The 14,831-nt window shown below is 35.1% G+C and overlaps 1 protein-coding gene across 3 annotated transcripts in view; it reads right to left on the bottom strand.

The window, feature by feature from the left end:
• The window catches only part of LOC108744852 (transcriptional regulator ovo), a 29,587-nt gene extending 17,977 nt beyond the window's left edge, over nucleotides 1-11,610 (bottom strand). For 2 of the 3 annotated variants that reach the window (XM_018480806.2, XM_018480808.2), the window contains exon 1: nucleotides 11,070-11,609. In XM_018480806.2, coding sequence (XP_018336308.1) covers nucleotides 11,070-11,229 — 160 coding nt within the window. In that variant the 5' untranslated portion in view covers nucleotides 11,230-11,609. Of the gene's footprint in view, nucleotides 1-11,069 lie in introns of all 3 variants that reach the window. The other variant, XM_018480807.2, reaches the window with a different exon arrangement.
• Between the last annotated feature and the right edge of the window lie 3,221 nt (nucleotides 11,611-14,831).

Raw genomic sequence — 14,831 nt, 5'->3', positions numbered from 1 at the left:
TATTGGGGCAAATAAATGTTAAAAACGGCAGATTTTATGATTCACATGAATAATTAAAAGTAGAATATTTTATGATATATATGACAAATCTTACCGGAAAAATGAGTCATTATGAAAATGTCTAAAATTTATGATTTCCAAAGAACTGTGTGGCATTAGTAAAAGTCGTTTGATTACTTTTACTTGTTCATTTTAGTAAATTAAATCTCACAATAAAAAATTACTGATCAACGACAGAATTGGCTATCAAAATCTTCACGTCATTAGTACGAAAATAAATCTCTTAAATATTTCTTAGCTTTTTTGTATTCTAAGTTACCTAAAAATAGATGAAAACTTCCATAATCTTTATCACAAGATAGATAATAATCACAACTTTCTTTTAAGGATCCTCGTATACCTAATAAACCTACGAAATTTCCAATGAATCCGTTGGGTAATGATGTCCGTGTCATATGATTGATGTGTTGCAGTGCGGTATTTTAAATGCTCTTCAATGGTACGGTATTTTCAAAGGCCCTTTTACTTTCACTCTTGCTTCTCGGCTCGTTCGTTGTGACCGCGTCGATGCCCTTCAAGATCACTTTTTATTTCGTTGGCGTTGTAGTGTTATTATATAAAAAACTTCCTGGATGTTACGCTAACAAGATAATATCCCCTTCCTTGGCTGCACGGCAAGGTAAAGTTGAAATTCGTCCTTCAACTTTGCTGCCAGCAGCGTTGTTACCGGTGTTATTAGAGCGTGAAAAGACCGGAGGCCCTTTGTCAATAAAATAGGTGACACACTTTCCATTCCAGCCGTGGTCCTCCACGAGATTTCTCTCTTTTAATGTTAATTCGTTTTGTAAACTTGATTACCAATCGGAACTAGTAATAATTATGGCAAATAGATTCTGACCGAAAAGGGAGGAATATTATTTTTGTAGGGGTTGATAACAAATGTAGAAAAGATGTATCTAAAAAGCTACTAGGGTAGGGTCGTAAGGTTACGGAAGGAAAAGACAACACGAACGAAGTTCTTATATTGTCTGACACCCTAATCCAAGATCGTATTTTTGTGCTTAAAGTATATATTTATTTGTATGCATATGTGTTGTAATTTCCTAAAGCTTTTACATGGTTATTCCTTTGAAGATTTCCATATCTGACATCTCAATGTCGAATCAAAAAGTAATTAGTATTATTACTTTCGATGTTACTGGTTTGCCTAAAATACCCAAAATATCCAAATCACGACTTCTTAACGTTAATTGTTCATACAAAAAAGCCATTAGATATTTTTCATTGCCATAAAACCCAACTCACGGGTTCATTTACTGAGAATTTCTCACACATGTCATTAGATATGGCATGTACGTGTAATGAATCTGTCTTGTAATACGTAACTTCAGCAATCTTTTTACAGTGAGTTACTTAACTAATAGATATCGATAGGTGTTAGAATAATTTTTGCATTTTATCAAGGGATTAAATTCTTAAAATAAATACATGCCTTCAAATCTTTTAGTTTTCTTGCAAGTAAATGGCGATTTTGGTAACACGAAGGCGTTTTGTGATGTTTTCAATGCCCAAATGAAGACATTCTTAGTGTATTTCTCAATTTAATTGTCACGAATTTATTAAAATAATGGATTTTAAATACAGATTTTATCGAGGATGGGACCATAGACCCTTTAATTTTTTTATTTGCTGGTCTGGAAGGTTTTTGCTTATCCAATGTACATATCCCAAAAATTTTCTAGAAGCATTATTGTAAATCATTTATTATATAAATGCTACTTAAATATTGACACAATTCAGGTGTTATGTCTAAGTACACATCACCGACCAACAATATGTAGGTACCTACAGACAACTGTTTCTTAATTAGAGACGGCGGTTCTGGTTTACTAACTGACCTTACTGTAACATTTCCATTACGTTCTACGCAAGGTTGTCGTTATTATGTTGTTATGGAAACGCCTACTTGATCACTGTAAATGCTACAGTACACACTAATATTTTTTTCCATAAATCTACAGCCGTGTAAATTATTTATTTTTACATAGTTAACATAATGTATAAGTGATACACGCTATGGCGGCCGTATGTAGATGATGAGCTAGCTAACATGTAGGTTGAGATGCAAACAAAAGAATAACAAAATATTTAACTAGTGGTCTCTTTTTTTATGTGAGACTGCGACGTTGGTACGAGAAGTCTCGCAAGTTATGCAATTAGATAAATGAATTGTCTTATCAGCGAACAATCTCGGAGTTTTGTTCTTTTTAGGGTTCAGTATATGTCATAAGGAAAAAAGTAACTAGAATTTTGGGGAGTGATTTTGGTGATACTTAAAACATTCTCGGAAAATGCGGAAAAATGGTCGAGGACAAATTTCCGTGATGAACAAATTATTTATAGACCTACGGAGTCCTCGGTGCGCAAGTCCGGCTTTTTAGTTAACCAGGCATACGATTTATTGTAGTTCGTCATAGACGTAACGTTTTAATGTGGTTGTAGAAATAGAACAATTATAGAAATTATATAATATAATTAAGAAATTATCAACAAGAATCCTTACGCTTTAACTAAATGCTGTGGAAAAGGGACCTGGTCCAAATAAAAGTAATAAAGGTCAATATAATTCAGTAAAAATGAAAAACTTTTGGGTGTTTCATTCCAACCATCCACTAATACTGGTGGGCGGGCAGTCCTTCCGGATTACGTCGAAAGCTAGGGCGCAAGGTCTTGTTTAGCCTGCTTTTAGGAAACGTGGGGATGGTTGGGTGGTGGTTTTGGTGGGAAAGATGAGACGGACGAAATGAAGAAAATTTGTCGAATATTACTGACCTAAGCGATTCAAGGAAACCACAGAAAAACTTGGACTAAGTCAGACGGACACCCGGAATCGAACCGGCGTCTTCCCCATCATAAGCAGTGGTCTAAACCTCTAGGCTATGCCGCTCGGTTATAATTCAGTGAATGCGCGCCGCAACTTACAGGTATGCCTAGCTAATAATGGAAGCAAATTGTTTTGGTCAGAAAGACCTCGATTTTATGAAAAGTAAAAGAAATGGCTTAGTATAAAAACCAATGCCGTTGCCACCAGTTGGGAGAAACTACCTTCATGCTAATTAATTTTTAATTCTATCGTAAACGAAAAAAAAAAAACGGAATTATTTACAAACGAAAACATAACAGTGCGTATCAGATCATAATCATTCAGTAATTATTATGATAAATACGATTGTGGCCAAAACGGTGGAAGTACAGTACTTACACTCGTACCTATATCTATATTTGTATGTATATTTACTACAATAACATTTGACCTTCCGAGGTGTGAATTAAAGTAGTCGAAGTACAAGGTTTTTTTCTGACAGTTATTGAGGATTTTGGGCGCGTACTTTTTACAGTTTTATTTTATTGATGGAAATACATATTTTTTAATGGTTCTGGAACACAGAATTTTAACCAAAGAAAATTAATTACTATTATATTACTTAGGTAGGTAAGTGTATATTATGTATAATACATAAATGACTTCAGATATGCTTGAAGGGCCTTAGCTTATCGACTGCATAATTAAAGAAACAATTTTATTGATTAATCTAACGTTATGGTCGATTAGCGATAAATACAACATCCAATTGCTCTAATTGAATCATTATTCAGTCTTATTACTATTAGAATTTTTTTAAAAAGTGGATTACTATGGGAGCTACGTAATTGCAGTTTTTGGAAGTTGCCAAGTAAAATAAAATTCTTTTAAGGTGTTACCTAAGTACTACGTTTCGCATTGATTCGTTTACTTTGTCACGTAAAAAGTAGGAAATGACAAACTAATATTAGTAACTTACGTTAGAAATTTAAGCACTTATTTAGTAACTTTAAACTTAATAATTAATATTTTAATAACTTATGTAAGCACCTACTAATTGGTAACTTAGTAGCCTATTAAGTATTGACTGTTTAGAAGAGAAGGTGTACATAATACAGAACGTGTAAAAACATAAAATTACAAATGCTTCGGCCACTTACTCCGACTTAAATTGTGGTCTTATTTAGTATATTAAGAAAAATATTAATGACTGATAAAAAGCACCGAAACACAGAAACAAACAAGGTTGCAAGGAATAGATTTCAATTTTCTAATCATTTTCAATAATGTTGAATCCCAAAGTTGAACCCGAGTTTGAAAAAGTTAATGCTATTGGGTTTTTACCGGCTATAAATTGGTTATTTAAATGAGGCATTTGTAACATTATTCTTCAATTTACTGATAGATATCTTCAATGTAACTTATAATATAGATATTTAATCCACTTGTTAAACCTAATGAATTAGATAATCTGATTTCTGAATATAATTAATGAGAAGCTAAAATTCAAAGTAACATAACGGTTAAAATCTTTTTCGTAGATGTTATTTAAACAATTTTTTGCGTGCAATTGTTTACAAACTTATTTGATTAGTTTTAAACACGTTTGGGTTTCATATTATCTGTTTCGCTAATGGATATTTTCAGTAGTTAACTCTGATGCTAATTTTTCACTAGTATTTTTGGTTTAGGATACCATATAAAAATATGATGATATGCTTTATTTCATAGTCATTACATTACATTTTTTGCTTATTTCAAAAGACCTAACATTATAAAAACCTCATTAAGAATTAATATGAAGTAAAGTGGGACTAATGCCTACTTGCAGCAAGAGTGAATCCAAAAAAAAATTCACTAAGAAATTTTTAATGCTATAAGGAAATCTTTTTTACAACAACAATTTAACGCAGCTAGTACATTGTTTTCAAATTAATGTTTCAAAAAAACAATAACTCTAAACTCATGGTACATACATATAGTGTAGAATACGTATAAAAACAATAAAGATCTGGTCATGTTATTTCCCACGACTAATTATCAGCATTTTGTGCAACCGAGGAAAATCTTCCTTATTTTCCAAATACCACCTGTCGTCACAGGTGTGTAACAGACGTAACAGCAAAACCATTAGCTTTTCACAGTCATGAAAAGTAGTTGCATGTGTCGATGCGATGAGAACATTTTTGTTAATACATAATTTAAATATATGTATCTGTTGCTTTAGACAGCACATGTGTGTTAATACATTCATAGAAATGTACAGCCAAAATGAGTTTTCACAAGACCGCATGCCTGCGTCGGGATGACATCATAGTACAGTTAAGTCGGGTAGGTAGAACGCTATACAGAACGGTCATAATGATTACGACCTTGAGTTGGAAACGCGCTATATATCGACAGTACTTACGCAAGTGGCATAATGGTGCATGGTAAGTAATACGATACATGTGGAGGGAGGATTGATTGACAAATCTGAAATAACTGATCTTCATTTTAAATTTTCTATTAATGTTCTTGATGGTTAATTTAGAAATTCGAAAAGAAATGTTAAAGTTGTATGTTTGGAGCGTGGCGTTGTACCGGTGCGAAACATGGACGGTGTTAGAAGCCTTCGAAATGTGGTGTTACAGGTGAATGATGAGGATATCGTCGATAGAGAAGGTTAGAAATGAAGACGTATTAGAAAGATTAGGAGAACAGAGGACTCTATGGAAGTCAATAAGAAATAGGTGAGATAGGTTGGTAGGACACCTTCTCAGGCATGAAGGTCTAGTCGGATACATATTAGAGGCAGAAACGGCAGTTAGAAGGGTAGAGGTAGACTTAGATTAGATTGCTATTCGCAAATAGTTAAGGATGTGGGTTGTTCTAGTTTTAGGTAAATGTGAAGATTAGCTCAGGATAGGAAAGACTGGAGGTACGTCCTACCAGTCTTAGGACTGACGATCTAATGATGATAATTGATGTTCTATTACAACGGTACCTACTAAAACGTATGGGGAAGATTCTAAATAGGTAAAATTTTTAATGAAAGCTCCGACTTGTGAAATTGGTGAATGAGAGAAGAAATTATGGAACTTGGAAGGTTTTCCGCTAGATGTTCTACTTCTACTTCTAGGTAGAAATAATTTACGTGGTTTTGATCGTAATAACATTGAAAATTACCCTGTGTACTGTTACGTACGTTCGCGTTTGTGCGGTTGAATGTATGGCAGCAAACAAAGCACGGCGAGCTTTAGGAGCGAACGGGCAGGCATTGTCAAAACATAAGAAAGCTCGTTCATGGCGCAGGTAACGCGATATGGCCGGCATAATGGAGCATTGTTCTTTTTAAATTACTTGCCCGCTGACCTTGTGCATTCGTATTATTACTGGCCATAGCTGTGTAGCCGTAACGTGGTCGCGTACTGTAAAAACTATAACGTTTCAAGGTTATTTCGTCGTCTGTTTGTGACGTTTTTGGAAGTCGATCCGCCACACTTACCCTTTTTTGTTTACATTTTTCGAATGCTTCGCAACGACGCGGTGGTACATTTGGCATCATCATGGACCGTTTACCAATTTGCAACAACGTGGTAACGTACGAGACCACAACAACCTGACCGACGAAAAAGGCTTTTGTTATGTAGGTAATATTTGTTCGATCTTTGTTAAGAATCTTTAGTTTGCGTGAAGCTTCTTGTTCAGCCGAAACATTTTGTTTTTGTTTATCCTTTCAAGTTTTTTTAAAACGACCTACTGCAAGTTGTTTGTGTGGGCTGCCTACTGCTTAAAGACAAAATTTAAATTATTTACCTGCGCCATGCATAAATTGGTGAGCAACTTCAAATTATTCTCTATTTTCTTGTTTTTATGTGTGGAGCTTATCGGTAATCGTGCATATTAGTCAGTGATTTATCTTCTATTTATTAGACATCACTGGTATTTCAGAAAAACTCGGCAGAATGAAGTTTATTTCCGATATTATTTACAATTCAAAATGTTTACTAATATGTATTAATCTCAAGATCATCAGGAACTTTTATATGTGTAATTTTAATGAACGAATTCTTTTAATTTAAGTTGGTATTCAAAGAGACTTCAATTCTGGCATGGAACAGTAACCTAAATAGCGTTACAGTATTTACGCTTTAATGTGTCACAAAAGTAACAGATTCTGCATTGGTCAATGAGATTGCGAAAACAACACAATTATAAACTCATTCAACTAAAAAACAATTTTATTTATCAGAAAAGAGACTAAATGTGGGATGATGCAGGATGAACCGATAAAAATGTGAGGAGATGTTTGGAACGCTGGAAGAAGGAAATATCTGGAAGTAAATATGTAGGAGGAAGGTTTTGCAAATAGGGACGAAAAGTAGATATGATCAAGGGAGAGGGTTTTGAAGAGATTAAAATCAATCAGGAACGGATGATGCAGTGGTTTAAGGAATATAGGAGAATTGATGATGAACAGCTGCAGGGAAAAGATATGAGGAGATCATCTAAAAAAAGTAGAAGAAGTCAAGGACTGGTAAGCGGATAGGGCACCAAGATATTTAGAAGGAGAGAAGTAAATAAAAAGGCTACCAAATTTGGAACAGGGAATGAGTGCAGGGAAGTGGAAAGGAAATAAGACAAACGGTGCAGAATAAGTGACAGGGAAGTAGTAGATAATTGCAAAGTTGTTCTCAAACAATACGCAATTACATTGAAGAAGCTCCCAACCAGCGGCCGAAACGCTAGTGAATTGTCAATAATTAATTTCTCAATCTGTTCGGACAGGTGGAAAGGTATAGAGGCACTTAAAAGTCAATAGTGATAAAGGCATCCTCTGCAACAATGCTTTTAGGTTTTTTTTGACTTTGTGCCACATAGTTATACGGGTGAATTTTTGCAAGGGTATTGGTTCTTGACTTCATCCTACAGGCGATACTGGCCTTTTTTACATGTGCATTCCATTATCTCTTCCTGTTGTGTGTCCATTTTGTAATATTTTTCATTTTACATAGTCTCCTTATATTTTCACTTCTCCCTCTGCCGTACAGGGTTCCTTTTGTTTTAGATGTGGCAGGTCTAAGTCTCCGCCGTGTAGGTCACGATCGGTTTTATGGTGCTTTCATATATTTTTGTTTTCGTGTTTATGTCTAGGTGTTTATTTCTTCATAAGGTGGCGATTGCGATTTTGCTACATTTTATAACTTGTTGTGATACTTCATTTTCAATATCGTCGAAATTTGATAGTTCGATTCCCAGGTACTTGTTCTACAATATTCTGGTTCACTTCCACCTTACATCGAATTATACTGTTGTTTTATTGTTGAAGAGCTGCAGGTTTCTTTGCAAGTGGTTCTCATTTTCCGCGGAAATAGCCGCGTTATCGGTCAAATAGAAGATCGTGAATTCCTGATCGTCCCTTCTGTAACCCTTGCCCGTTTTGACCTTTACTACTATCTAAGTAAATTATCCTCAATTGGTGGGGAATTTATGAAATACAAGTTTGTTAATATTTTTATTTCTTCGAGTGTTTCTTCGAAATGATTTTGATTCTGTTCGCTTCTCATAATTATACTGTAGGTACTATAAAGTGGAAATTTGCGTGTAAAGTTTTATTCTTACTTACGCGGTTTCGCGTAAATATGGCAATTAATTGGTGTCTTTGTATAAAGTGAAATAAATGCAATGTCATTCGCTTAAGAAAACGGGTGCATTTTTGTAGACGTCATTTTTTATTTCTAAATCGGACTTTGGAGGTCGACTACTGCAGCTGCTTGCAACAGAGCAAGGTGAGAAAAGCGTCACAATGCGTATCGAAACACTTGTTATCGTTAGATTTATACTAGACAATAAAATAGTAGTTATTGAACTCGTAAAAGAAATTTCTGTCCTCTAGTTTTTGTGTGAATGAATTATTTAGAAAAAGCAATTCGGATTAGGACTTTTGACGTTTGGAAAATAAAAGCTCAAAACTTGATCTCATGTAGGAGTACTTCTTTGTCGGTGGCAGAATGTGCCTATAATATTTTTTAACCATGTCTATTTGAAAATGTATCCTGATTCCTTGAAACCCGTAGTCCTTCCCCTCGAATCTTCAAAATATTTTGAGCAAAGCTCAAAAGATTTAAATTGCATTTATTGGATTTTTATTATTACATTACCATTTATATGAAAAGATGATTGATTGAATGAGTATTTCTACTCATTTTTCTATATTACATCACATTTTTCAAAAGGTGATGCTACCCCTTAATGGGAAGTAAAAGAATACCACTATGTTCGGTTTTCAACTTGCCACTAGTCTATGGTCGGGGATAGGTCTGAAACCTATTTTTAATTTTACTTTTATAAGTTAAATTGCCATTCAAGGACGCTTGGGGGATATTACCAGACAAAGAACGAAATAGAAAACAGATAATAAGATAAGAGATTACGGAGGTAACAATATTTTACCTTTGAATCAATCCAATTCGTTCATCGTGTACTATTCGCTGTCAATATCGTGTTTTTTCTTTTAATAAATCACGAACAATCTAAAGGATCAAGTCTCTGTTGATGCGTGTCTTCAACTATATCCCGAAATGAAGGTTTTACATAAAGCGAAATAAAAATGAGACCATAAATTGATTCACTGGACATTGGACAGTCTTACCAAATTTAAAATGCCATTAACGAAAGCACCGGCTTCGGCTGGTACCTAATAGGTACCTATAAGCTATTTTCATTTTGTATTCTAATTTCGAAACAGAGGATAGACAACAAATCGTGTTGGTCTTGAAGCAGTACATCCGTAATTTTGTAAATAAATAACTCAAGAACACAGCAAATCAGGCATTTTAAGTCGTGTTGCACCCGATAATACCAATTATAATAACAATAATAACTCAAGGCAATTTCTTCTATCGACTCGTGGAGGTTAAAGAAACTTTTTCAAAGCTTTAAAATGGTTTTGTAGTTTTACTACCTTACTTCTTGCAATAGACAGTTAGTAAATAATTTACAATTCGTACAACATGAAATAAAGACTCTAAATTTATATTGATTTTCTACTTTTTGGACTAATTCTTATGGTTCTTAAAAGCCCAAATACCTAAAACGTGAATATTAACGTATAAAAAAGAATAATTTAGTTAGTTATCTGACAGATATTAGAAGTGTTTCCTATTCCTATAGCTATCAAAGTCTTATGTAAGATTCAGCTCTAAAAAATATTCTGCTAGGTCCATTAAAAAGCAATATAGAAAACAATCTAAATAATCAGTTTAATAAGTACAGTTATAATACAAACTATTAATGGCTTTTGAAATAGTTTTGTTAGCGATTGCATGTATAGTTTACCTTTGGGCGTTACCTGAAGCTACTGGAGTGGTCTTAATGAAAGTTAATCGGTCAGTTTATTATTAAGGAAAAAGCTAAAGTGCTATTATAAAGATAAAAACTGAGTGCCGTTAGGTAAAGCCGATTCCTTCATTTATACATTAAAAGAAACTAAAAGTCGAATAGACATTGACCTCTTAGTAGTTTAGGACTCACCAGATAATCAATAAACAATTGCTGTTTACATGTTTTTAAAAAGGAATTTGTAAAAATCTATTTAGTTATAATAATTTTTCTTATATCGGTCGTTGTATAACTAATAAAAGTTAGGTTAATTAGATGTAAATTGACTTTTTGTTATTAAGGAACTTATTATAGGTACAATTACCTATCGGTACTTAAGAATTGTACATAAATAATAAAACATACAATCAAGATTTTAAAATTGTTTGAATTCTGCCGGGTAACTTATATTCTTTTGGAATTAAGAAATAATAGATGCAAGATAAAAAACAATAAATAGCGTTAAAAGAAATAAACATGAACCTGGTTGGGTTCTTAGTTAACTTATTAATTAAATTAACGTTCAGAATTCATTGGAAGATAGTAATGCGTCTTCCTAATTGAACGTAGTAAGCGTAAGGTGCAAGCTGGCGTAAGAGGGTTTCTCGCTTGATCGAACGTTGAAGTCTCCGCTAGAACTCACCGCTGTAGCTCCGAATTGCATGCAGTGCGGCTTGAGTTACGGGGAAAATATGAACAAAACGAACATTTGAGCAATGTACTGTGTACCCCATGGTTAGGTGCAACGTATTTGTGTTGCAAACAGAATCTGTTAGGGCGTTAAAAACTAAGCAATGTTACAAAAATAAAACACATCAGTATATTTGTAGGAAGTTTTGCTCACCGTCTTTTTTCGGCACGATTAATGGAAGCGGTTGGTGTGGATCGTTTCCAAGAATATTTCCGAGTTCCGAGGAATTTTTGTTAGCTGCTGCATTCTGCGATTCCAACAAGCGCAGTTGTTGCTGATGCAGTCTGTTTTTGATCAAGAATATTTTCGGCATCGCGGAGGACGAATTTCGTTATTATACGAAACGAAAAAACAAAATCGCACTAAACAACGGAATGTTATAATCCTGCAGTAAACCACTACACTAATAATAACAGTAAGTTATCCATATTTAGGCACTTGCGTGCGTGCGGAAAACGGCACTGAAAAAATATAATCACACATGAAAGTACCTTTTTGTCGAGTACCTTGGGGTTGTTTGTTGTACTCGGTGGGCCACAACGCGTTTAACAACTCGGTAAAGTTCGTAAGGAAGCTGTCACTGTACAGTACGTAAATACATATAAATAAATAAGTGCCAAGAATTGGGTTGACATTGACGGTACCACGTGTTCGTTATTCGAGGTCTTAGCTAAGACTGATGACCGCTAGGGTACCAGTCGATGTGAACCGTTGTAATGGCCCCCTTCCCCGCAAACCCACGACAAGCCCATGGTCGCCGTGCGACCTGTTGAGGTTACCTATTCTAACTCGCTTGCTAAGTACCCACTACCTGTTCCCGTACATGAACACGATGTTCTTTTTGCGTAACAATCCGTAATGGCTAGCTGGGCACGTACCTTAGACTAAGTGGTAGGTAGGCTATCCACTGCATGGGTACTATTATAATAGCGAGTGTATAGTATATGTACCATGTACCTGTTTCAAAAAGTCGCCTATAGCGCCGCATCAGTCGCAGTTGTTTCCCTGAAATGCTTGTTCTCTTTTTCCTCTCGAGATCTTCGCTTCTTTGGTCGCTGTCTGGTTGAGAAGGATCATAGGGAAAGTGAAGGTACAATAAGTCTAACGAGCCTACCAGCGTTTGTTGAGGCACCGTGTACAAATTGTTCTCCTTGGAATTTGTTTAAAGAACGTCTTATAGAAACATGGTACAAATTTGGATTACTTATTAGATGTATGTTTTGTTTCCGGGTTTTGGTTGTAAATGAAATTTCTAAAAAATCTAACCGTAACCAGCCCGCATTACTGAACACAATTCTTGTCATCCTGTCAGAGATTGGATTTTTTAAAACGCCGAAGTAGGTGTTTGAATAATTATATTAAATATCATTAAAACCAAGTTTCAAGTAAATCTGACCACAAACAAACATGATCCATACCAACTTTGCCACCCCTTTTCATCACTTTAGGGGTTGAATTTCGAAATATTCTTCCATACTTCTTATGTAGGTACATCATCAATGAAACCAAGGGTTTAGCCTAGGGGTTGATGAGTAAATGAGCCAGGACTTTTCTTTTGGTATACAGGTACCTATAGATAAATGCTTGGATAGATGCTTCATTGAAAACACTTTTTTAATTTCTATTAAGTCTATGTTCTTTCTAAAGTTTAATTGCTTTTTTATAATTGAAATGTACCCTAAAACGTCCTTATTTTCCTTCCAGCCTTGACGTGGTTCTAAGCCATAATTTGTATGTTCAAGATTCATTAAATTTTAAATACTACTGAGGTAATCCATACCCTTCGCCGTGTTTGTGTGTTGAAGGTTTTAGGGGTAAATACTTTGAGTTGGAGAGAATTGGGTTTAAACGGGTAGCGGCGCCTAAGATTAAATTGAGATGAGCCGGTTGTTTGGATAATTAATTAATGTATCTATCTGCGTCCATCTACGAGATGGTATTATATTTTGCTATCGATGGTATCTTTTTATTATACTGCTTGTATTTTTCTGTCGGTTATCAGTGCATTGTAAAAGTAATCATTAGATCATCTTATAGTTTTACAAATAGATGGATATAGGTACAAAAGATATCCGCATTCTTGTGCATGTAAGGATTTAAAGATCGAGATTGTTTATCGGGAGGACATTTTACTAATACGGTGGATTTTTGTCATTTAGGTATATTACAAAAAAAAAAGCTAGGCGAGTCCTTTCGTTTTATTTTCAACTTAGGCTCATGTTAGGAATCGAGGTCGTCCTTGCGCATCCTTTTGACGCTAAAAGCGGCACCGACGGCACGTTTTTCCGCGTCGTCACGAACGGACGTAATTGCAAATGCATTCATCCACCTGTTGATCAGGTAACAATCGTTCAGGCGCAGGTGTCAAAATTAACAAAGGCAAACGCTGACGTACACTTATAACGCGGGTACCATCTGCAAGCGAGTTGGAATGAGGTAGCTGTGTTATGTAGTTGGAGATTGGTTGCATGGCCTTTGGTGCCTTTGCTGGGTGGGGAGGTGGAATGCCAAGATCACGGTCTATGCCAACACCGTTGCCGGCGCGGGAGTCTCTACGGTGCTTGAAACCGTACCTTGCTTACGTTACGGTGATCCGGCAGCAGCACCGGTGCGCCGGTTCGAGTACCACTAGGCCAGACGTGGCAATACCGCACTTTTCATTACAGGACGAGCGCTAAAGCGCCTGCCCGCCTTTCCGGAGCTACTCAGCGCCGTCGTTGGTTGGATAAGACAAAGACGCGCGCGCTTAACTGACTTTAACATGGAAGACTTGGACTTGGCGTTCCAACAACTAACGAGCTTTGCTACGTACCGTGCACATTTACTAATCAGAGGAATCTTAATTACCTATCGAGGAGCTAATATGTAGGGAAGTTGCCTGAATAGTCCTTCTTGTAGAGGAAAAACTGAAATTGAAATTGATAGGAAAACAAAATGGTATAATAGGATAAGTTAGAAAACTTATAAAGATTTAATGTTTATTAGTCTAAATCTCCTTTAACACTAATTTTTCTTAAAAGTTTATGATTTTGAAAAACTGCAACGGTAAAAGAAAATGGAGAAGATTACCTTACCCTTAATTTAAAAACGACTTAACCAAGTAAATGTAGGCATATACATTGTGGAATTAGAAATCAAAATCATGGAAAAGCATAACAAGATGTTCTTTTGTGAAATCCTGAAGTATATATATGTAGAGGATAATGGACGATTTACACTTTAAGATCACTTATATATACCTACGCAAACATTTGTCTAATGATTTAAAAAAGAAAAAACAATTGGACCGAGGAAGAGAATCCATCGATACAACGGTTTATAACCAATAAACACAATCAATATATAAATTGATAAAGAGAAAAGACTGAAGCCAAAAGTTCACCAATTGATACCCGCACACATTACTGTACGGAAGGAGAGATTACGGCAGCTATATCAATATTTCAATTATTATTAATTGTACACTTTAATCGGAGCATTTTTTTTTATAGCTTTGACATCATTTGATGTGAGGTTTGATTAGAAACCAAAGAGTCATTTGACATAGAAATTGCTCGTTTATTCTAGCTGTCATTTTCTGTACTTTGTTAAATTTCTACAATATCTCTGATTGAAAAGTAAGGGTGAGATTATGAGTTTTTATGGAACATCGATTCCATTTTATATAGACGCCTGATTTTAATAACTTTACAACCCTTTCTTTTTCTATTGACAAGACGAAACTAAAAGTGTAATATTTAGTTCTTTATCCTTTCGGTACAATAATAAATGTTAATACGAACCGATTCAGGTAAAAATGGTAGGTATAGTATACTTTTCGGAATTTCCTGGTAGCACGTAGCCTGTTTGAAATTGAAAGCTCCGATTTTATTTCGACTTTGTTGCCCTAGTGTCATAAAAACGTTTATACGCAAA

Source organism: Agrilus planipennis, unplaced genomic scaffold (assembly GCF_000699045.2).
Source record: "Agrilus planipennis isolate EAB-ADULT unplaced genomic scaffold, Apla_2.0 scaffold35, whole genome shotgun sequence".
Lineage (NCBI taxonomy): Eukaryota > Metazoa > Arthropoda > Insecta > Coleoptera > Buprestidae > Agrilus > Agrilus planipennis.
Note: the sequence above shows the minus strand (reverse complement) of the source record. Positions and strands in the feature narration are given on the sequence as shown.